At 44.7% G+C, this 24313-nt stretch overlaps 1 protein-coding gene across 1 annotated transcript in view; it reads left to right on the forward strand.

Moving 5' to 3' along the window:
- The window catches only part of VPS16 (VPS16 core subunit of CORVET and HOPS complexes), a 49989-nt gene that overhangs the window by 21173 nt on the left and 4503 nt on the right, over positions 1 to 24313 (forward strand). Inside the window, exons 9-23 of the mRNA XM_087962610.1 lie at positions 540 to 629; positions 864 to 958; positions 1216 to 1292; positions 4946 to 5077; positions 6557 to 6684; positions 7250 to 7285; positions 8750 to 8858; positions 9056 to 9190; positions 9740 to 9848; positions 12986 to 13083; positions 13816 to 13923; positions 15656 to 15733; positions 17628 to 17797; positions 20855 to 20951; positions 22042 to 22145. Of these exons, the coding sequence (XP_087818736.1) occupies positions 540 to 629; positions 864 to 958; positions 1216 to 1292; positions 4946 to 5077; positions 6557 to 6684; positions 7250 to 7285; positions 8750 to 8858; positions 9056 to 9190; positions 9740 to 9848; positions 12986 to 13083; positions 13816 to 13923; positions 15656 to 15733; positions 17628 to 17797; positions 20855 to 20951; positions 22042 to 22145 (1566 nt within the window). The remainder of the gene's footprint in view (positions 1 to 539; positions 630 to 863; positions 959 to 1215; positions 1293 to 4945; positions 5078 to 6556; positions 6685 to 7249; positions 7286 to 8749; positions 8859 to 9055; positions 9191 to 9739; positions 9849 to 12985; positions 13084 to 13815; positions 13924 to 15655; positions 15734 to 17627; positions 17798 to 20854; positions 20952 to 22041; positions 22146 to 24313) is intronic.

Here is a 24313-nt window from a genome sequence, read left to right on the forward strand (position 1 = left end):
TTCCATGTTAGCTCAGGAATTCTGGGAGTTGAAGCCCACAAGTCTTAAACTTGCCAAGTTTGAGGACTTTGTTCTAGAAAGAGTGCAGAGAAGAGCCACAAAGAGGATTAGGGGATTGGAGGCTAAAACACAGGAAGAACGGTTGCAGGAACTGGGTAGGTCTACTCTAATGAAAAGAAGGACCAGGGGAGACATGATAGTATGTCTTCCAATATCTCAGGGGCTGCCCCAAAGAAGAAGGAGTCAAGCTATTCTCCAAAGCCCCTGAGGGCAAGACAAGAAGCAATGGATGGAACGTCATCCAGGAGAGAAGCAACCTAGAACTAAGGAGAAATTTACTGACAGTTATAATAATTAGCCAGAGGAACTCCTTGCCACCAGAAGTTGTGGGGTGCTCCATCACTGGAGGATTTTAATCAGAGATGGGACAACCATTTGTCTGACATAGTAGGGGGTCTTCTGCTTGAGAAGGTGGGCTGGACGAGAAGACCTCCAAGGCCCCTCCCTACTCTCTTGTTCTTTTCTTCTTAACATGACAGGTGTACTCGGCAGCACAGCCGGCAGCGTGCTGTTGTGATGGCCTGGGACCGGTGCCTTGTGGTGGCTGGAAACGACCAGCAAAGCATTCAGTATCCTTACTCAAAACTCAAAAACAGCCCTGAAGAACCTGGTTGACTTTGCAACCAGGCAGAACGCTGGGCCTCCATGGTTTGAACCAGTCTACCTTAGGATGTGGCTGGAGGTTCTCCAAACTTCTGGGGGTCTCTTGAGGTTGGGGCTCATAGCAATGATCAGCAGAGATCATCTTTCTCCCATCGATTTCCGAAGACCAGCTCCGCGATTCCTTAACGCTTAACCCTCAGATACCCTCTGAGTGAGGATTCTCACCTGGTCCCAGAGCTGGATGGGGTGCGCATTTTCTCTCGCTCCACCCACGAATTCCTCCATGAGATCCCAGGTGGGTTTACCTGGCTCGACCATGAACAAAGAGGACTAGGAACTTTCCCTGATGTTTAAAATCAGGGGTCTCCAACCTTGTCAGCTTTGAGCCTGGAGGCTGGGGAATTCTGGGAGTTGAAGTCCTCCCGGCTTAAAGTTGACAAGGTTGGAGGCCCCTGGTTTAAATAGTCCAAATGTGAACGAAGAGGACTAGAAAGTTTCCCCGACGTTTAAATAGTTGATAGTCAAGACTTCCCACCCCATTTTCTCTTTCAGAGGCCAGTGAGGAGATCTTCAAAATCGCCTCCATGTCGCCCGGGGCCTTGCTGCTCGAAGCTCAGAAAGAATATGAGGTAAAATAAGGCGACTCGGAAGGGCTGGAACGAAAAATGCTAGAAGAATCTCTCTTGTCCTCGATGTATGACTGCAATGAATAGAATGAAATGGAATAGAATATAGAATATAGAATATAGAATAGAATAGAATATAGAACAGAATAGAATATAGAATAGAATAGAATATAGAATAGAATAGAATATAGAATAGAATAAAAATAAAATAGAATAGAATATAGAATAGAATAGAATAGAATAGAATAGAATAGAATAGAATAGAATAGAATATAGAATATAAAATAGAATAGAATATAAAATAGAATAGAATAGAATATAGAATAGAATAGAATAGAATAAAATATAGAATAGAATACAGAATAGAATATAGAATAGAATAGAATAGAATAGAATACAATAATAGAATAGAATATAGAATAGAATAGAATAGAATAGAATAGAATATAGAATAGAATAGAATAGAAAATAGAATAGAATAGAAAATAGAATAGAATAGAATAGAATAATATAGAATAGAATATAGAATAGAATATAGAATAGAATAGTATAGTATAGAATAGAATATAGAATAGAATATAGAATAGAAATACAAATAGAAATAGATGGTGAATATGATAGAATAGGATCGGATAGAATAATGAATAGAATAGAAATAGAATAGAATTGAATAGAATTCTTTATTAGTCAAGTGTGATTGGACACACAAGGAATTTGTCTTGGTGCAAATGCTCTCAGTGTACATAAAAGAAAAGACATTCGTCAAGAGTCAAGAATCATAAGGTACAACACTTAATAATAGCCATAGGTTATAAATAAGCCATCAAATCATACTAGGAAACAGTCAATATAAATTGTAAGGATACAAGCCACAAAGTTACATACAGTCACAAATGGGAGGGGCTGGGTGATAAGGAGTGATGAGAAGATTAATAATAATAGTAGTGCAGACTTTGTAAATAGTTGGACAGTGATGAGGGAATTGTTTGTTTAGCAGAGTGATGGCGTTCGGGGAAAACTCTCCTTGTGTCTAGTTGTTCTGGTGTGCAGGGCTCTATAGCGTCGTTTTGAGGGAAGGAGTTGAAACAGTTTATGTCCGGGATGTGAGGAGTCTGTAGATATTTTCACAGCCCTCTTTTGGACTCGTGCAGTCAGTATACAGGTCCTCAATTGAAGGCAGGTGGGTAGTAATTGTTCTTTCTGCAGTCCTAATTCCTCTGTGGAGTCTGTGTCTGTCCTGTTGGGTTGCAGAACCAACCCAGACAGTGATAGAGGTGCAGACGACAGACTCAATAATTCCTCTGTGGAACTGGATCAGCAGCTCCTTTTGGGCAGTTTGAGCTTTCTGAGTTGGTGCAGAAAGAACCTTCTTTGTTGTGCTTTCCTGAAACGTTTTTGATGTTAGGTGTCCATTTTAGGTCTTGTGATATGATAGAACCTAGAAATCTGAAGGTCTCTACTGTTGATACTGTGTTGTCTAGTATTGTAAGAGGTGGTTGTATGGGAGGGTTTCTCCTAAAGTCTACCACCAATTCTACGGTTTTCAGTGGAGCCCAGAATCGAGGTTGCTAAGTGTGAAATTGGTTGAATGAGTTTCGCCCCATTTTACGACTTTTCTAGCCATGCTCGTTTAGCGAATCCCTGCTGTTGTTAAGTGAGTCGCCTGGTCGTTAAGCGAAGGGCTTCCCCCGTTGACTTGGCTGGTCAGAAGGTTGCAAAAAGGGATCATGTAGAAAGAAATGTTGGATCAGGTGACCCCCCGGACACTGCGACCGTCATAAACACAAGTCAGTTGCCAAGCGTCCGCTTGTAAATTGCGTCACCCTGGGATGGTACGGCAGTCGTAAGTGTGGAAAACGGCTGTAAGTCCCTTTTTTTTGGGGTGCCGTTGTAATGTTGAGCGGTCACTAAGCGAACCGTCGTACATCGAGGACTGCCTGGACACTCCTGGTGCTAACGCTGCAGAGATATTCACAAAAGGGATCCCTCAACGAGATGCAATCGTTTGGAAAGACCCCAGTTCACGGGGTGGGATTCAGATTTTTTTAACAACCGGTTCTGTGGGCGTGGCTAGGTGGGCGTGGCCATGTGACTGGGTGGGCGTGGCTTATTTTTTTTTTTTTTTTTTGCCCCCTGGGGTGAAGCAGTAAGACAAGGAGGGGGATCCTGGCACAGCTGATCATCGGAACAGCTGATCATCGGAAGGGGGGGAAAAAAGAAAGAAATACCTTAAGGAGTGACTGGGCAGGGGAGAAGGCAGTCAGCAATGTCGGGCATGCACGCAATGTTGAGCATGCACGATAAGGAGCTTATAGTGGACTATATAGAAGGAACAGGTCAGACATCCAGCCCTTGCTTATCAATGGAGACCGAGGGGAGCAAGTGGCCAGTTTGAAGTTTCTGGGTGTTACCCTAAAAGAGGACCTGACCTGGGGGGCTCACATTGCAACCCTGGTCAAAAGGGCCCAGTAGAGATTATACTACCTGAGACTTCTCAGAAAACAACAACTGGATGGAAAACTGCTGGTGACCTTCTACCGCTGCACCATAGAGAGTATCTTAACTCACTGCACCTCTGTAGGGTTTGCCAATTGCACTGTGGCAGATAGGACAGCGCTCCAGAGGGTGAACGTCATTGCCCCTCAGAGGATCATGGGTTGCCCTCTCCCCTCTTTGGAAGAGCTTTATAGCTCCCGCTGCCTTAAGAAAGTTCAAAACATCCTCAAAGATCCATCTCATCCTGGGAACCCCTTTTTTGAACTATTACCATCAGGCAGCCGGTACAGAATAATAAAAACAAGCACAGATAGGCTGAAAAACAGCTTCTATCCCAGGGAGGCAGCTCTTTTGAATTCTACTGTATGGTGCAGTGTTGGTGTGGTGTCAGGGTTTTGGGGGTTCAATGTGTGGAGTGTGAAGGATGTGTCTTTGTGTTGATTTTCATGGTTATGATGTGCACTGAAGATGGTGTTTGATTTCGTTGTACGAGGTGCAATGACAATAAAGTAAACTAAACTAAACTAATCTAAACTAAACTAAACTAAACTAATCAGGGCCAGCTAGGGCCACGATTTGCCGGTTCTCCGAACTGCGCAGAATCATAACAACTGGTTCTATAGAACCAGTCCAAACTGGTCCACCCCCGCCCCATTTATAATTTCAAGGAAAAGTTTCATTATGAAGCATCAGTCCAAGATGCTTAAACAGGTAGTCCTCAACTGACAACAGTTCATTTTGTGACCGTTCGAACTTACAACGTTACTGAAAAAAGAGACTTATGACCGTTTTTCACACTTAACGACCGTTGCAATATTTCCCCCGTGGTCAAAATTCAGCCGCTTGGCTAACCGACTCACATTGATGACGGTTGCAGTGTCTCCAGCAATCCCCTTTGGCCGACCTTCCGATAAGCAAAGTCAACGGAGAAGCCTGGTTTGTTTAACGACCGTGTTCCTAACTTAAGGATGGTGGTGATTCACTTAACAATGGTGGCAAGGAAGCTTGTAAAAATGGAGGAAAATTCACTTATCGCCTGTCTCGCGTAGCCGCCGAAAAATGTTGGACTCAGTTGTAGTCAATTCTGTCCAGGGGGTCCTTGAGTTATGACCACAGTTGAGCGCCAAATTTAAACTGGTTGTGTTCGTCTCTCCTGTCAGAAAGAAAGCCAGAAGGCGGATGAATACCTGCGTGAAATCAAGGACCAGAAACTGCTTTCTGAGGCTGTCGAGCAATGCATTAAAGCAGCCAGCTATGAACATTCCCCGCCCATCCAGAAAGCTCTGCTCCAGGTAAGCGGGGGACAGGTAAATCCCTGCAGAGGGTCTGGGCCCAGCCCTTTGCTCAGGTGGGAGAACAGTGGTTAGCAAGCTTGACAAGTTGAAGATGGGTGGACTTCAACTCTCAGAATTCCCCAGTCAGCATGCTTTAAAATACATGGACGTCACTCCCAGAATCCCCCAGCTAGCATGCTTTAAGATGGGTGGATTTCCACTCCCAGAATTCCCCAGCCATCGTGGTTTAAGATGGGTGGACTTCAACTTCCAGAATTCACCAGCTAGCATGCTTTAAGATGGGTGGACTTCACTCCCAGAATCCCCCAGCCAGCATGCTTTAAGATGGGTGGATTCCACTCCCAGAATCCTCCAACCAACAAGCTTTAAGATGGGTGGACTTCAACTCCCAGAATCCCCAGCCAGCATGCTTTAAGATGGGTGGACTTCACTCCCAGAATTCCCCAGCTAGCATGCTTTAAGATGGGTGGACTTCTACTTCCAGAATTCCCCAGCCATCGTGGTTTAAGATGGGTGGACTTCAACTCCCAGAATTCCCCAGCTAGCATGCTTTAAGATGGGTGGACTTCTACTTCCAGAATTCCCCAGCCATCATAGTTTAAGATGGGTGGACTTCAACTCCCAGAATCCCCAGCCAGCATGCTTTAAGATGGGTGGACTTCACTCCCAGAATCCCCCAGCCAGCATGCTTTAAGATGGGTGGATTCCACTCCCAGAATTCCCCAGCCATCGTGGTTTAAGATGGGTGGACTTCAACTCCCAGAATTCCCCAGCTAGCATGCTTTAAGATGGGTGGACTTCTACTTCCAGAATTCCCCAGCCATCATAGTTTAAGATGGGTGGACTTCAACTCCCAGAATCCCCCAGCCAGCATGCTTTAAGATGGGTGGACTTCACTCCCAGAATCCCCAGCCAGCATGCTTTAAGATGGGTGGATTCCACTCCCAGAATTCCCCAGCCATCGTGGTTTAAGATGGGTGGACTTCAACTCCCAGAATTCCCCAGCTAGCATGCTTTAAGATGGGTGGACTTCTACTTCCAGAATTCCCCAGCCATCATAGTTTAAGATGGGTGGACTTCCACTTCCAGAATTCCCCAGCCAGAAAGCTTTAAGATGGGTGAACTTTAACTCCCAGAATCCTCCAACCAACAAGCTTTAAGATGGGTGGACTTCAACTCCCAGAATCCACCAGCCAGCATGCTTTAAGATGGGTGGACTTCACTCTCAGAATTCCCTAGTCAACATGCTTTAAGATGGGTGGATTCCACTCCAGAATCCTCCAACCAACAAGCTTTAAGATGGGTGGACTTCAACTCCCAGAATCCCCCAGCCAGCATGCTTTAAGATGGGTGGACTTCACTCCCAGGATTCCCTTTGCAAGCTTTTCCCACTTGACACCATAAGGACTACAAACTTGCGCTTTTTAAGAAGAAAATAGTTCCTTCGTTCACTCTTTTCTTTCTCTCTCCTTGTAGGCAGCCTCTTTTGGAAAATGCTTCATCGACAAATATGCACCGGAAAATTTTGTCGAAACCTGCCGAGATCTGCGAGTGCTTAACGCCGTGCGAGATTACCAGATTGGGATGCCCCTCAGCTTCGACCAGTATCCTTTCCGGATGGCGGAACCAAAATGGATCACGGGAAACCGGATTCCCCACTCCCCCGCATTTTTTTGTCCCTCCGGTTTTATCATGCAAAAATTTGCTTTCTCATCAAAGCAACAAAAAGACAGGGGGTCCTCGACTTATGACCCCAATGGAGGCTTGGCGGGGCCGTTGTTAAGTGAGTTTTGCCCCATGTCATGACCTTTTGTCTCACGGTGATTCAGCAAGTCATTAAGCGAATCTGGCTTCCCCGTTGAGTTTCCTCATCTGACAGTCGCAAAAGAGGATCAGGTGGCCCCGGGCCAGTGCAGCCGTTGTAAATATGAGTCAGTTGCCAAATGTCTGAATTTGGATCATGTAAACAAAAGGATGTTGCAATGGTCGTAAGTGTGAAAACAGGCCATAAGTCACTTTTTTCTGATCCAATTTTAACTTCAGTCACTAAATGGATGGTCGAGGTCTGCCTGTAATTTGGGGAGGGGTAACATACGAGCTTCTAATCTCCTGTCCTTCAAGATATGTGAACCAACGAATCCTAGAAAATTCTTAACAGATGATTTACAGATATAAACAGCTGACCAAGGAGGTTTTATTGGATAGGTAACTTAATTTCTCCTATAAATGTATCGCACGTCTGGGTTAATTTCCCTCCTCTTTTCCATCTAAAAACGGACAAATCTTGATCAATCTCAGTTTAAGGGCTGCTCTGGCTTACTAGAGTCCGAGGCTGAACATCGGTAGAAGTCAAAATTGTTTTTTATATTATTGTTATTATTAGTTTGGTGAGATTCACAGCCTTTGGGGCTGGTTGGCAGCTCAACAGCTCGAGTCCTAACCAAGGACCTAGGAACTGTTCAGGTAGCGTCGGAGGATATAAGCTGTTCCAAGTAGGGTGGTTTTTTTTGTAGAATCAGGGTATTCAAGTCTGATAAATTCAGGATTTCCAAATAGCGAGGCAGCCCTTTAGGTATTGCTCCAAGGGCTCCAATCACAATTGGGATAACACACGATTTCTTTTTCCAAAGTCACTCAACTTCAATTTGTTAAGTCCCAATACTTTGTGATTTTTTCTTGCTGCGTGTCTTCAATTCGTGCATCACCAGGTATTGCAATGTCAATGAACCAAATCCTTTTTCTTCTCAACTATTGTTATGTCAGGCGTGTTGTGGGCCAAGTGCCTGTCCGTCTGAATTCTGAAGTCCCACAAGATCTTGGCTTTTCCATTCTCCAGAACCTTCTCATCAACAACAACTTCTTCTTCTTCTCCTTCTCCTTCTCCTCCTTCTTCTTCCTATTATTATTATTATTATTATTATTATTATTATTATTATTATTATTATTATTATTATTATTATTATTCAGTTCAATTTGGTTGATTCTTTGAGACATCCTGGATAGTTTTCTTGACAAGTTTGTTTAGAACTGGTTGGCCATTGACTCCTTCTTGGGGTTAAGATAGATTGACAGGCTTAAAGTCACCCAGCCAGCTTTCATGCCTAAAATGGGACTAGAACTCACCGTCTCCTGGTCATTGGCCCAAAGTCACCCAGTTGGCTTTCATGCCTAAGACAGGACTAGAACTCACCATCTCCTGGTGATTGGCCCAAAGTCACCCAGCCGGTTTTCATGCCTAAGTTAGGACTAGAACTCCTCGTCTCCTGGTCATTGGTCCAAAGTCACCCAGTTGGCTTTCATGCCTAAGACAGAACTAGAATTCACTGTCTCCTGGTCACTGGCCCAAAGTCACCCAGCCGGTTTTCATGCCTAAGGCGAAACTAGAACTCACTGTCTCCTGGTCATTGGCTCAATGTCACCAAGCCGGCTTTCATGCCTAAGGCGGTACTAGAACTCACAGTCTCCTAGTGATTGGCCCAAATCACCTGGCACCTCAGCCACTATACTAAACTGGCTTTTTGTAGCCAAAATAGCCTGTCCCTAAAGCTGGAGGCTCTCTTTTGGCTCCCGGTTAGAGACTGAGCTCTGTTCCATGGGAATGCATGCCTGTCACAAACCACGGCTTGTATTCTAGCCGTGTGACCTGACCCTTCAGCCGTTGTGTCTTAGGGTGGTTTTAAGAAGACTGTATCCCATCGCCATCAAGATCTGCGAGTATCTCCGTCTCTCCGAATTCCAAGGGATAAGCCGGATTTTGGCCCACTGGGCCTGTTACAAGGTACGATCCAGAAAGCCGTCATTAAGTGGGAACAGCCTGCCCAAGACCCCCACCCCCTTCCCCCGAAATTGCATCTTGACGCAACGGTTCTTAACTTTGGGCGCCGGTTGTCAGTCCCCTTCGTTCGTAACTGCAAACAGTCGCTAAGCGCGGATGGCCTGAAATGGCATTTTTAACACCCACCTCTCCGTTCTCAGGTTCAACAGAGAGACAAATCCGACGAGGAATTGGCCCAAGTCATCAACCAGAAACTCGGTGACGCCGTGGGCATTTCGTATTCGGACATCGCAACGCAGGCTTACGAGAGCAGCCGGCCAGAGCTGGCTATCAAGGTTCGAGGGAAATGGGTTGTGATCCATCCCGAAGAAGGTCTGGGAAGGAAGGAGGGTCTAAGAAGCAGGAAACAACAGGGCTTCTCGGAATAGGAATAGGATGAATGGGCTAGAAGGGACCTTGGAGGTCTTCTAGTCCAACCCCCTGTCCAAGCAGAAAATACTATACCATTTCAGACAGGTGGCTGTCCAGTGTCTTCTGGAAAAAACCTCCCATGTTGGAACACCACAACTTCTGGTGCAAGCTGTTCCACTGTTCAGAGGAGTGGGTTCCCTCCTGGCCATTTCCCTGACATGCTACCTTTCGAGATGCAAGGCATTCGTCTCGCCCGCCTGGAAAAATCCCAGATAGCTTCAGCTTTGATCTAGGCGTTCTGCAGGCGGACTGGGCCCAGCCACAGGCAGCGAGAAACAAAGTCCTAAGTTGTCCTGCTAGATCAGTGTTTTTTCAACCTCGGGCGACTTGAAGAAGTCTGGACTTCAAACAACTCCCAGAATTTCATGATGGAAACCTTGTGGGGGGTTTTTTTGTGGTTGTTGTTTTTGCAGCTGCTGGAATACGAACCCAGGCCGGGAAAGCAGGTTCCTCTTTTGCTGACCATGAAGAGAAGCCAGCTGGCGTTGAGTAGAGCCATCGAGAGCGGGGACAGCGACCTGGGTAAATCGGAGGGGGGGGGGAGGGAAGGATGGAGAGAGAGAATTGAGAGAGAGAGAGAAGATAGAGAGAGAGAGATGATACATGATAGGCAGCAGACAGACAGATATAGATAGATAGATGAGAGATAGATAGATAGATCAGAGAGAGAGAAATGAGGATAGGTAGATAGGTAGATGTGTGTGTGTGTGAGAGAGAGAGATGATAGCAGACAGATATAGATAGATAGGTGATTAAGAAATAGATAGATAGATCAGAGAGAAATGAGAGAGATGAGAGATAGGTAGGTAGATATGTGTGTGTGAGAGAGTGATGATAGTAGACAGACATAGATTATAGATGTGAGATAGATAAGAAATAGATGAGAGAGAGAGAGAGAGGAGATTAGATAGATCAGAGAGAGAGAAATGAGAGATAGGTAGGTAGATATGTGTGTGTGTGTGTGAGAGAGAGAGAGATGATAGCAGACAGATATAGATAGATAGGTGATAGATAAGAAATAGATTGATAGATCAGAGAGAGAAATGAGAGAGATGAGAGATAGGTAGGTAGATATGTGTGTGTGTGAGAGAGTGATGATAGACAGCAGACAGACAGATATAGATTATAGATGTGAGATAGATAAGAGAATAGATGAGAGAGAGAGAGAGAGAGAGAGAGACAGACAGATATAGATTATAGATGTGAGAGATAAGAAATAGATGAGAGAGAGAGAGAGAGAGAGAGAGAGAGGAGAGAGAGAGAGAGAGATGAGAGATAGATAGATTAGATAGATCAGAGAGAGAGAAATGAGAGATAGGTAGATGTGTGTGTGTGTGTGTGAGAGAGAGAGATGATAGACAGCAGACAGATATAGATAGATAGATGATAGATAAGAAATAGATTGATAGACCAGAGAGAGAAATGAGAGATGAGAGATAGGTAGATATGGTGGTGTGAGAGAGTGATGATAGACAGCAGACAGACATAGATTATAGATGTGAGATAGATAAGAAATAGATGAGAGAGAGAGAGAGAGAGAGAGATTAGATAGATCAGAGAGAGAGAAATGAGAGATAGGTAGATAGGTAGATGTGTGTGTGTGTGTGAGAGAGAGAGATGATAGCAGACAGATATAGATAGATAGGTGATAGATAAGAAATAGATTGATAGATCAGAGAGAGAAATGAGAGAGATGAGAGATAGGTAGGTAGATATGTGTGTGTGTGAGAGAGTGATGATAGACAGCAGACAGACAGATATAGATTATAGATGTGAGATAGATAAGAAATAGATGAGAGAGAGAGAGAGAGAGAGAGAGATTAGATAGATCAGAGAGAGAGAAATGAGAGATAGGTAGATGTGTGTGTGTGTGTGAGAGAGAGAGAGAGATGATAGCAGACAGATATAGATAGATAGGTGATAGATAAGAAATAGATTGATAGATCAGAGAGAGAAATGAGAGAGATGAGAGATAGGTAGGTAGATATGTGTGTGTGTGAGAGAGTGATGATAGACAGCAGACAGACAGATATAGATTATAGATGTGAGATAGATAAGAAATAGATGAGAGAGAGAGAGAGAGAGAGAGATTAGATAGATCAGAGAGAGAGAAATGAGAGATAGGTAGAGGTAGATGTGTGTGTGTGTGTGAGAGAGAGAGAGATGATAGCAGACAGATATAGATAGATAGGTGATAGATAAGAAATAGATTGATAGATCAGAGAGAGAAATGAGAGAGATGAGAGATAGGTAGGTAGATATGTGTGTGTGTGAGAGAGTGATGATAGACAGCAGACAGACAGATATAGATTATAGATGTGAGATAGATAAGAAATAGATGAGAGAGAGAGAGAGAGATTAGATAGATCAGAGAGAGAGAAATGAGAGATAGGTAGATGTGTGTGTGTGTGAGAGAGAGAGATGATAGACAGCAGACAGACATATAGATTATAGATGTGAGATAGATAAGAAATAGATGGAGAGAGAGAGAGAGAGAGAGAGAGAGAGAGAGAGAGAGAGAGATTAGATAGATCAGAGAGAGAGAAATGAGAGATAGGTAGATGTGTGTGTGTGGAGAGAGAGAGATGATAGACAGCAGACAGACAGATATAGATTATAGATGTGAGATAGATAAGAAATAGATGAGAGAGAGAGAGAGAGAGAGAGAGAGAGAGAGAGAGATGAGAGATAGATAGATTAGATAGATCAGAGAGAGAGAAATGAGAGATAGGTAGATGTGTGTGTGTGTGTGTGGAGAGAGAGATGATAGACAGCAGACAGATATAGATAGATGATAGATAAGAAATAGATTGATAGACCAGAGAGAGAAATGAGAGAGATGAGAGATAGGTAGGTAGATATGTGTGTGTGAGAGAGTGATGATAGACAGCAGACAGACATAGATTATAGATGGAGATAGATAAGAAATAGATGAGAAATAGATAGATAGATAGATAGATAGATAGATAGATAGATAGATAGATAGATAGATAGATAGATGACATATGGATGGATAGATAGAGATAGATAGAGATAGATATATAGAGGTAGATGATAGATAGATGGATGGATGGATAGAGATATATAGAGATATATAGAGATAGATGAGAGATGAGAGATAAGATATAGATATAGATATAGATGAGAGAGATAGATGAAAGATAGAGATAGATAGATGAGAGATAAATAATAGATAGATGAGAGAGATGATAAATATAGACAAAGATATTGCAATAGATATGAAGGTGGGTGGGTGGATACCTAGATACTTACATAGATGATAGTTATATATTGAGATGGATATTGATATAGAGAGATATCAGGGTAAGTAGGGAGAGAGAAAGGGAGGGAGGGAGGGAGGGAAAGAATGAATCGCAATAAAAATACAGAATATCCAGCCATTTTAGCAAGCTTTCCCTCTGAAGCCTCTGCAGTTTATGCTAAGGCAAGCTCAGCGAGGGGAGAAAAAAAAAGGGATTTTTTTCCCCACCCTAACCTCCTCTAGAATATATCCTGCCAGGGGAAACGCAAGAGCAAATTAAAAGCCGCTATCTCGGCTGCGAATTGCAGGCCCCATCTTCCCCAGCCGAGAGGCTGGATGGAGCAGGCTGGCAAACATTCTCCTTTCCTTTCTTTTTTTGCCCCCTCTTCCTGCTCAGTTTACACCGTCATCTCGCGCCTGAAGGACGAACTCGGCCGGGGCGATTTCTTCATGGCTTTGCAGAACCAGCCCGTGGCGTTGAGTCTCTATCGTCAGGTGAGGTTTTGGGGCCACATGCTCCGTTGCTGGGGCTGGCCTGGCTGCACAGAAGCCGGCCGAGATAGAGAGAAACAGACCGGACCCTTATCTGCGCATCTTCAGATTTTGGGCTGGAGGATTCTGGGTGTCTCTGACCAACCAAAAATTCAAGTTCTGAGCCTCCTTGCTGTGCGTGAAGGGTTTCTGGCCACTGTGGAAGAGTGTTTTTTTTCAAACTTGGCAAGTTTAAGATGGGTGGACTTCAACTCCCAGAATCCCCCAGCCACCACGGAAGCCATGTTGTGGCCCTAAAGGAGGGGTCTCCAAACTTGGCCACTTTAAGACTTGTGGATTTCAACTCCCAGAATTCCCCAGACAGCATGGCAGCCATGTTGTGGCCCTAAAACATAGCTGGCTGAGGAATTCTGGGAGTTGAAGTCCACACCTCTTAAAGTGGCTAAGGTTGACGGCCTCTGCTCAAACTTTGGGCCCGTGAATAAGGAAATAAATGAAATAAATAAGATAAAATAGATCTGAGGTAAAAGTCTCCAAATAATGTGTTTTAAGCCTCCTAGACTTACTCCAGGGGGCGAGAGGGGAAGCATATACATTTAATTTAATAAAAACAAATGTAATTTAAAAAAAATGAAAAGGTTCTTAAATAGAAAAAAAATGAAGAGCCATGAGAACGAGGACGACTAATCGATTTATACCCAACCTTTTTCCTGTACGGCTCTTGTCCCTCCTCAGTTCTGCAAACATAAGGAGCCCAACACACTTAAAGACCTCTACAATCAAGACGACAACCACCAAGAGCTGGGCAACTTCCACGTCCGTAGCAGCTACATCAGTGAGAAGGTAGGTGCCGGCATGGAAAAACGCCTGGCAGACTCTGATCTGGAGGAGGGAGGCAGGGAGGGAGAGAGAGAGAGAGAGAGAGAGATTGAGATTAGATAGATTAGATAAATTAGATAGATTGATATAGATGATAGGTAGACAGACAGACAGACAGACAGACAGACAGACAGACAGACAGACAGATTGATAGATAGATAGATAGATAGATAGATAGATAGATAGATAGATAGATAGATAGATAGATAGATAGATAGATAGATAGATAGATAGACAGACAGACAGACAGACAGACAGACAGACAGACAGACAGACAGACAGACAGACAGACAATGGAGATATAGTGGATAGATTGATTGATAGATCATAGACAGATAGATGATAGATAGATAGATAGATAGATAGATAGATAGATAGATAGATAGATAGATAGACAGACAGACAGACAGACAGACAGACACACTCACACACACACACAGAGAGAGACAGACAATGGAGATACAGTGGATAGATTGATTGATAGATGATAGACAGACAGATAGATGATAGATAGACAGACAGACAGTGGAGATATAGTGGATAGATTGATTGATTGATAGATGATAGACAGACAGATGACAGACAGACAGACACACACACACACACAGAGAGACAGACAATGGAGATACAGTGGATAGATTGATTGATAGATGATAGATAGATAGACAGACAGACAGTGGAGATATAGTGGATAGATAGATTGATAGATGATAGACAGACAGACAGACAGACAGACAGACAAGACAGACAGACAATGGAGATATAGTGGATAGATAGATAGATTGATAGATGATAGACAGACAGATAGATGATAGATAGATAGACAGACAGACAGACAGACAGTGGAGATATAGTGGATGGATAGATTGATAGATGACAGACAGACAGACAGACAGACAGACAGACAGATAGATAGATAGATAAAGTGCAATAACAATTAAAATGTACATCCATGTTCATTACTTTGGTATTCATTCTCTATTCTTATTATCTTATTAACATACATAACATCTCCATTACTATAATGCTCCTCTTCTTAGCATGTTTACTTCTGTAAACCTATTTTCCATATTTCACTAATCTATTAGCTATTTCTAGCTTTCATATTTTTTCCTCTAGCCATTGATAAAATAGTTCCCATATCTTATAATACTCAGTTTGCTCCTTCTCTTTAATTGCAAGTGCTAATCTGTTCATTTCTGCACATTCTAATATTTTTCTAATATTAGAAATGTTGCACGTTCTCCCAGTAGCCTGCAAATCTTTTGCATTTGTGGTTAAAAGGGGAGATAGACAAACCACAATTAATTAAGTTTCATGATCCCTCTCTTGCTCTCTGAAAGTTTCTAGTCCTTAAGGTTCTGGTTGAAATCTCCGGAAGTGGGCCTGGAAGTATTAGGAAAGGGAAGCTGACAGAAGAGAAGAGAATAACAGAGTTGGAAGGGACCTTGGAGGTCCTCTAGTCTAACCCCTTCGGGCAGGAAACCCTATACTATTTTAGACAGCTGTCCTTCCAGTCTCTTCTCTCATTCTCTCCTTCCATCCGTTGCTTCTTATCCTGCCTTCAGGTGCTTTGGAAAATAAGTTGGCCCACTCTTCTTGTTAGTGCTTTGATTTTTTTATTTAAGTACTTTGGCTTCAGGGATTTTTTTTTTACAAAGTAGATTCAACCTGCAGGATCTGCTTTCTTCCTCAGTGGATCGAGGGGCGTGTGGCCAGTCTGCAGAACGCTGTCGACGAGTACTACAAAGCCAAGAATGAGTTCGCAGCCAAGGTGAGGGAACAAGGCCCCGAGGGCCAAAGAGAGCCTGGTGGGATTCAAATTTTTTTATTACTGGTTCTGTGGGTATAGCTTGGTGGGTGTGGCAGGGGAAGGATACTGTAAAATCCTCACTCCCACTAACCAGTTGAAGGTGGTATTCGAAACTACTCAAAATTTCTGCTACCAGTTCTGCAAACTACTCAAAATTTCCGCTACTGGTTCTCCAGAACCAGTCAGGACCTGCTGAATACCACCTCTGGTCAACCTTGACTTACAATTGCAATTGTGACCAGAATTTCTGTTGGCTGTGGCGAGTTGGCCATGGTGAGTTGACTCTGGCGAATTGACTGTGGTGAGTTGGCCATGGCGAGTTGATTGGTGGCAAGTTGACTGTGGTGAGTTGGTCATGGTGAGTTGGCCATGGCTAGATGGCTGTGTCGAGTTCTCTGGGTCAAGTTGGCCATGGTGAGTTGACTGTAGCAAATTGACTGTGCTGAGTTGACTGTGGCGATTTGGCTGTGGCGAGTTGGCTGTGGCAAGTTGGTTGTGGTGAGTTGGCTGTGGCAAGTTGGTTGTGGTGAGTTGGCTGTGGCTAGATGGCTGTGTCGAGTTCTCTATGGTGAGTTGACTGTGGCAAGTTGGCCATGGCAAGTTGGCTGTGGTGAGTTGGCCATGATGTGTTTACTGTGGCAAGTTGACTGTGGCGATTTGGCCATGGTGAATTGACTGTGGCAATTTGGCCGTGGCGAACTGACTATGACGAATTGACTGGTGATTTGGCCGTGGTGAGTTGATTGTGGCAAGTTGGCTGTGGTGAGTTGGTCATGGTGAGTTGGCCATGGCTAGATGGCTGTGTCGAGTTCTCTGGGTCAAGTTGGCCATGGTGAGTTGACTGTAGCCAATTGACTGTGGTGAGTTGACTGTGGCGATTTGGCCGTGGCAAGTTGGCCATGGCAAGTTGGTTGTGGCGAGTTGGCTGTGGCTAGATGGCTGTGGCGAGTTGACTGTGGCAAGTTGGCCATGGCAAGTTGGCTGTGGTGAGTTGGCCATGGTGTGTTGACTGTGGTAAGTTGACTGTGGTGAACTGACTGTGGCAATTTGACTGTGGCGAACTGACTATGATGAATTGACTGTGGTGAGTTGGCTGTGTCTAGATGGCTGTGTCGAGTTCTCTGGGTCAAGTTGGCCATGGTGAGTTGACTGTAGCCAATTGACTGTGGTGAGTTGACTGTGGCGATTTGGCCGTGGCAAGTTGGCCATGGCAAGTTGGTTGTGGCGAGTTGGCTGTGGCTAGATGGCTGTGGCATGGCAAGTTGGCTGTGGTGAGTTGGCCATGGTGTGTTGACTGTGGTAAGTTGACTGTGGTGAACTGACTGTGGCAATTTGACTGTGGCGAACTGACTATGATGAATTGACTGTGGTGAGTTGGCTGTGTCTAGATGGCTGTGTCGAGTTCTCTGGGTCAAGTTGGCCATGGTGAGTTGACTGTAGCCAATTGACTGTGGTGAGTTGACTGTGGCGATTTGGCCGTGGCAAGTTGGCCATGGCAAGTTGGTTGTGGTGAGTTGGCTGTGGCTAGATGGCTGTGGCGAGTTGACTGTGGCAAGTTGGCCATGGCAAGTTGGCTGTGGTGAGTTGGCCATGGTGTGTTGACTGTGGTAAGTTGACTGTGGTGAACTGACTGTGGCAATTTGGCTGTGGCGAACTGACTATGATGAATTGACTGTGGTGAGTTGGCCGTGGCTAGATGGCTGTGGCGAGTTCTCTGTCGTGAGTTGGCCGTAGTGAGTTGGCTGGACTGGGGAAAGTTGACTGTGGTGATTTGGCCGTGGCGAATTTGACTGGGGCAAATTGTCCTAGACCCATCCGGAAAGCAATGTGCTTTTTCCCTTCTTCTGTTCACCAGGCCTCCGAAGACCAGATCAAGCTGTTGCGTCAACAGCGTCGCTTTCAGGACGACTTCGATAAACCCTACGTGGATCTTTCTCTGCACGACACCGTCTACAACCTCATTCTGGACGGGAAGCACAAGTTTGCCGAGCATCTTTACCGGGACTTCCGTATCCCCGATAAACGGTGAGGACAGTCCCGGGGAGAGGGCTGGGGTCTGGGAAGCCCAGGGCAAAGGGCTTGAACCCCTGCCCCACACCAGCTGGTTTGAAAGTGTTCTGACCCAAACCTTGTTCCAAGGAAACAAACACGAAACAGAGGGAACAGCAAAACCGTTTAATGATTCTCTACGAATTCTGTTCCTCCCGGTGAAAAGGCTGTTTCAAACTAATCGTCTCTGATAAGAACGAGCCTTGCCAAGGTGGTGCAAGGCTGCCAAGAACGCTAGATAAAGTTGCCAAGAAATATTTCAAACACAAAGAGTCTTCAAACACAAACTAAGATACTCCGAATGTCCACAAAGCTTGAGTGCAAAAACTTATTTGCTTCCTGCACAGAACTATGGTTTCTCAGCTGGCTTTTATCTCTTAAGGGAGGGGCCGTTACCTTGCAGCCGAATCCCCTGTGCTGCTGCAGCTGCTCTTTCCTTTGAGCAGCCCTATGCGCATGCACACTGGCCACAGGCTCCTCGGGGGCCTCTTCCTCACTGCTGCCAGCCTCCACAAGCTCCGAAGGCCGCATTCCACTCTCTGATAGTCCTGGCCGCATCCCTGCATCCCACACAGGCCTCTCGTCTGAGTCCTTGCTCTCTGAGACCTCAACCATCCGCACCTGCCGCTGACGAACCACAACAGACGGGCGGGCCTATTCCTTCTCAGAGTTCTGATTCGCTGCCACTCAGGAATAAACCGGGATGGGTTAATCCAGGTGACTCGAGATAGAATATAGGTAGTCCTCGGCTTACAACCCCAATTGAGCCTGTTGCTAAGCAAGACAGTTGTCAAATGGGTTTTGGCCCATTTTTACGATCTTTCCTGTCCCGGCTGTTAAGGGAATCATGGACAGAATGTCAAGAAGAGTTGGAAGGGACCTTGGAGGTCTTCTAGACCAACCCCCCCTGTTCAAGCAGGAAACCCTACACCAGTGATGGCGAACCTTTTTCTTGTGGTGTGCCGAAACCAGCATGGCGGTACCCACAATGCCCCCGCCCCGCCCCCTTACCTGTACTGCGCACGCACGCGCCTCCCAACTGATCTTTGGCCCATTGGAGGCCGTTTTTGCCCTCCCGGAGGCTCAAGGGGAGCCTCCGTAGCCTCGGGAGGCCGAAAAACGGGCCTTCCGGAAATACAGGCATGATATTCCCCTCTGAAAAAAAAAAAATCGGGCCGGCCAAGAGACCCCGCACCGCAAGCCAAGAAATCGCACACACAACACCAACGCTACACACCCTTCCTTTCCAGCCGGTCACGTGTGGATCAGCTCCAGAGCTGGGCAGCCGCTTCCTGGGGCGGGGCCGAGGCCGCCGCCCGGGAGCGCCCGCTGCTTTCCCTCGCCAGGGCCGGGCGGTGGCGTGTTGCACGGAGAGACGGATGGTCCGTGGCTGCCCAGCTCCCTTTTCCTGCCGCTCAGCGGCCTCCGCTCGCACCACCCAGGCTCCACTCAGGTGTCCGGCTGGGGCTGTCAGGAGTTGCTACCGCCGGCGCGGCTCCGCGTGACTCCAGTCCCGCGTTGCCTTGGGAAAGGAAAGGCAAAACCGGGAGCCGCTGAGCCTGAGCCTCCGGTGCCGCTGCTGCTGTTGTAAAGCGCCGCCGCGCTCTTCCTTTTTGCCTTTCCCTTCCCGAGGCAACGCGGGACTGGAGCCGCGCCGGCAGTAGCAACTCCTGACTCAGGGGCCTCCGAGGGGAGGGGAAGGAGGAGAAGAAGGGGGGGAAAGGGGGGGTGGGCGATTTCCAAAAAAATCAGAATTCCGATTTTAATCGGAAGAATATCATGTCTGGGAAATACCGGAAGAGCCTGTTTTCAGCCTCCGGAGGGCTGGCTGGGGAATTCTGGGAGTTGAAGTCCACAGCTTTTAAAGTTGCCAAAATTGGACACCCCCCTGACTTAAACTCTGTATGAAGATGGACTGGAATGAGATAAGTCATATATTCTCGCTCAGCTTTCCTCAAAAAAGTCACGTGTGTCTTCCAACACATCTGGAGAATCTCAAATTGGAGACAGATATACTAACTAGTATACAGCTGAGACTGTATCACAGTATCAACACAGTATCAACAGTAGAGACCTTTAAATTTCTAGGTTCTATCATATCTCAAAGCTAAAATGAACACCCAACATCAAAAATGTCATCAAAAAAGCACAACAAAGAATGTCAGGAAGGCCAAATTGCCCAAGGAGCTGCTGACCCAGTTCTACAGAGGAATGATGGCGTCTGTCATCTGCACCTCTAGAACTGTCTGGGTTGGTTCTGCAACCCAACAGGACAGACACAGACTTCAGAGGATAATTAGGACTGCAGAAAAAAACAATTACTACTGACTTGCCTTCCATGGAGGACCTGTATCCCGCATGAGTCAAAAAGAGGGCTGTGGAAATATCTACAGACCCCTCACATCCCGGACATAAACTGTTTCAACTCCTTCCCTCAAAATGACGCTATAGAGCCCTGCACACCAAAACAACTAGACACAAGGACAGTTTTTTCCCCAAACGCCATCACTCTGCTAAACAAATAATTCCTTCAACACGGTCCAACTGTTTACAAAGTCTGCATTACTATTATTATTAATCCTCCCATCCTTCCTTTCACCCATCTCTTCCCACTTATGACTGTATGATTATAACTTTGTCGCTTGTATCCTTACGATTTATATGGACTGTTTCCTAGTATGATTTGATTGCTTATTGTACCCCATGACTATCATTAAGTGTTGCACCTGACGATTCTTGACTTTTGACGAATGTATCTTTTCTTTTATGTACACTGAGAGCATCTGCACCAAGACAAATTCCTTGTGTATCCAATCACACTTGGCCAATAAAGAATTCTATTCTATTCTATTCTATTCTATTCTATTCTATTCTATTCTATTCTATTCTATTCTATTCTATTCACTCTACTCAATTCTATTCTATTGTACTCTATTCAATTCTACTCTACTCTACTCTACTCTACTCTACTCTACTCTACTCTACTCTAATAAAAATGTTTGTTCTTGATCTGTTCCCTTGCTGTCTTGACAGGTTCTGGTGGCTGAAGATCAGTGCCTTGGCGGAACAAGGGGCCTGGGAAGATCTAGAGAAGTTCTCCAAGTCCAAAAAGTCACCTATCGGCTACCTGGTGAGAAGATGATGGGGGAAATGGTGGTGGGTCTGTTTTCTTAACTCAACACACTTGAATTCTACAGTTTCTCAGGAAGATATCCCCGGGGGGGGGAAAGTAGACACGTCAAGAAAAGGACACCGCCAGAAATGTTTCTGGATTTTTGTAGGGCGTTGTGTCCCAATCTGGGGCATGTCCAAGTAGATGGACCTGAAATCCCGGAATTCCAGAGTCAGCATGGCCATGGATGAGAATTCTGGGAGTTGAAGTCCGTAGTTAGGAACTATTCTTCCAAGCTGTCTTGGATGGATCTTCTTGTCCAAAATTTTCACTACCAATTTTTTGAAGGGCTAAAAAGTCAAGTTGGAGGGTGTGTGTGTGTGTGTGTGTGTGTGTTTTGTTTCTGCAGAACTGAGTAATTGTATCTTCCCTCCCAGCCATTTGTCAAGACGAGACCTCAATTCCTTGCCTTTGTTCTGTTCTGTTTACCGAGGGTTTTACATAAAATAAAAACAGATAGAAAGAAAGAGATGGGAAAAGAAAAGAAGGGAAGGGAAGGATTGAGGTAGAAAGGGAGGGAGGGAAGGATTAAGATGGAAGGAAGGAAGGATCGAGAATGGAAGGAAAGAAGGAAGGACTGAGGTGGATGGATTGAGATGGAAGGCAAGAGAAGTAAAGAAGGAAGGATTGAGATGGATGGAACGAAGGATCGAGATGGAAGGAAAGAAGGAAGGGCTGAAATAGATGGATTGAGATGGAAGGAAAAAGGAAAGAAAGGAAAGCTTGAGATGGAAAGAAAGAGGAGTAAAGAAAGGATTGAGATGGATGGATGGAAGGAAGGAGAGATTGATGAAAGGAAGGAAGGAAAGAAGGAGGAAGAAAAGGAAAGAAAGAATAAAAGAGAAGTAAGAAAGAAAAACCCTAACCTTATGAAATATAATGACTTCCGACCATCCCTTCAACAGATCTTAAAATTCCTTGACATTTCCACCGAGGTGGATCAAGGTCTGAAAAAAAAAAAAAAAAAGAATCGGCCTTGTGTTTTCTCCTGTGATTGGCCTGGCCCTTTGCACGCGATCACTGTGTGGTCCCCTTTCCTCCCTTGCAGCCCTTTGCAGAGATCAGCATGAAGTATGGCAGGCCGGGCGAAGCCAAGAAGTACGCCGCCCGAGTCACCCCCGAACAGAAAGTGAAGGCGTTCCTCTTGGTGGGGTAGGTAGCAGGCGTGCCCCCCCCAACCCTCCCCGGCATCTCAGACTCCCGCCCCCTTAAATTTCCTGAGTGGTGGGACCCCAGATATGTGGGTCAGAGCCTTTCTGGGCCTTCTCGGCCTCCTTTTCTGCTCCTCTGACTTGAACTGGGGTGCATTTTCATCCCTTTTCAGAGTGAAATCCTGCCAAGAAGGTACATGAGAGACCCCTAAGGGGGTCACACACACCCTCCAAAAAAGAGGGCTCAAGAGCTGTCCTCCCTCAAGGCAAAAGGCAGGAGAATGGGTTTAAATTTTAGTATCTGGATTCCTGCCTTCAGCAGAAATGGGATGAAATCACTGTTTTCTTGTGTGTTTTTTTTCAAACGTGGCCCCTCTAAGACCTGTGGGACTTCAACTCCCAGAATTCCACACACACCCCAGCCAGCTTCTGGGAATTGAAGTCCCACAGGTCTTAAAGGGGCCACGTTTGAGCAACACCGAACTAGGTGACCTCAGTGGACCCAGCCCCAATTTGTGATTTTAAAGCTGAGGAAATGCAGAATTTGAACCCACATTATTTTTTTAAAAAGGGCTCTGAATCCAAATATATACACCATATTTATCAGAGGGCCATTTTAGATGTGGAGAAGCTTTTAATTCTCCTCAAGAAATTCTGCAGGGGTGGGTGAGGGATTAGCTGGCTAATTATTATTATTAGATGTTAGGGTTTGAGGATTAACCCCTAGAAGAGTATTGCAGCAGTAGTCAAACCAGGCAGGGCCCCAGAGTATACACACACTGAACACAAACACTGTTTGTAGTTTAAATAGTTTTTAATCCAATTAGAGTTTAAGCATTGTCATTCAGTCCATTAAGTCATTCACAGTATTTCCATCCAGTAAGACTCACTAGTATAGTCCAAGTTAAGAGTCCTTGCAATATCTTTATCAGCCGATAAAAATATCTTCTCCTCCTCCGGTTTCACTCTCCAGAGAAACAAACGCTGGATATTCAGTAGAATTACGCAGTAAATAAGCAAACAGTAGCAAACAATAACAGTTCAGTCACAGTAACTCACAGTCAGTAATCACAGTTAGTCACAGTAACACACAGTTAGTCGCAGCAGCACACAGTAACAGTAACAGACAGTAAGCTTTCCAGCTTCTAATGCTTCCTTATATTGTAACTTCTAACCGCACCCTTAATCGTCCTGCTGCATTGTGCTTAAAGTGATAAGCACTTAAACCATGATATCTAAGTTTTATATATTTATTCACCCAAACCATATTTGGTATCAATGTTATACCTAACATACTCCCCTTTTGGGTGAAATAAATATATAATACCTTTACAATCTAACCCCATATTTTTCACAACTCTCCTGGTGCTTACTGGCACCTTGGGCTTTAGTAAAATTATCAGCTAAATTGTCCTCCGACATACAGTACTCTAGCTGAATCATCTTACTTCTTACAGATTGTCTCACGTTTAGGTATCTTACATCTGTATGCTTGCTCCTTGTTTTTACTCCAATATTTGTGGCCATTTGAATTGCTGCCTGATTATCTTCATGTATAATTATAGGATAATCTACTGTTATACCTATATCAATTAACATTTGTTTATACATTATTAATTCTGTACATAACAGTGATAAACAGGAGAATTCTGCCTCCATAGTAGACAAACTTATATGCTGTTGTCTTATTGACTTCCAGCCTATTAACGTCTTACCCAGCATTATGGCTGTTCCTGAAGTCGACTTTCTAGTGTCTCTTTCTGATGCAAAGCTAGCATCTGCATAAGCACTCAGAATTAAATCACCCTTTGGTTCTAAATACAATGAATAATTCATTGTCTTTTTAAGATATCTTAATATCCTCTTAGCTGCAATCCAGTGTCTTTCACATGGTGCAGAATTGAATCTAGCCAACTGATTCACGCAGTACGATATATCTGGTCTAGACCAATTACTAATATAACTCAAACTACCAATTAAAGATTGATAAATCACCTTATCAAACTCAGGGCTTTGTACATCAGTGTTGCTAAACTCCTGACTCATTGGAGTCTTAGCTGGCTTACAAAGCTCCATCTTGTAATCTTTTAGTAATTTGCTTATCTTATCTTCCTGAGATATCTTAAAACCTTTTCGTGTTTTCTTTATATTCAAACCGAGATACTTCTT

Source organism: Notechis scutatus, chromosome 4 (assembly GCF_049901735.1).
Source record: "Notechis scutatus isolate UNSWTSFEM ecotype Mainland chromosome 4, rNotScu1.2, whole genome shotgun sequence".
NCBI lineage: Eukaryota > Metazoa > Chordata > Lepidosauria > Squamata > Elapidae > Notechis > Notechis scutatus.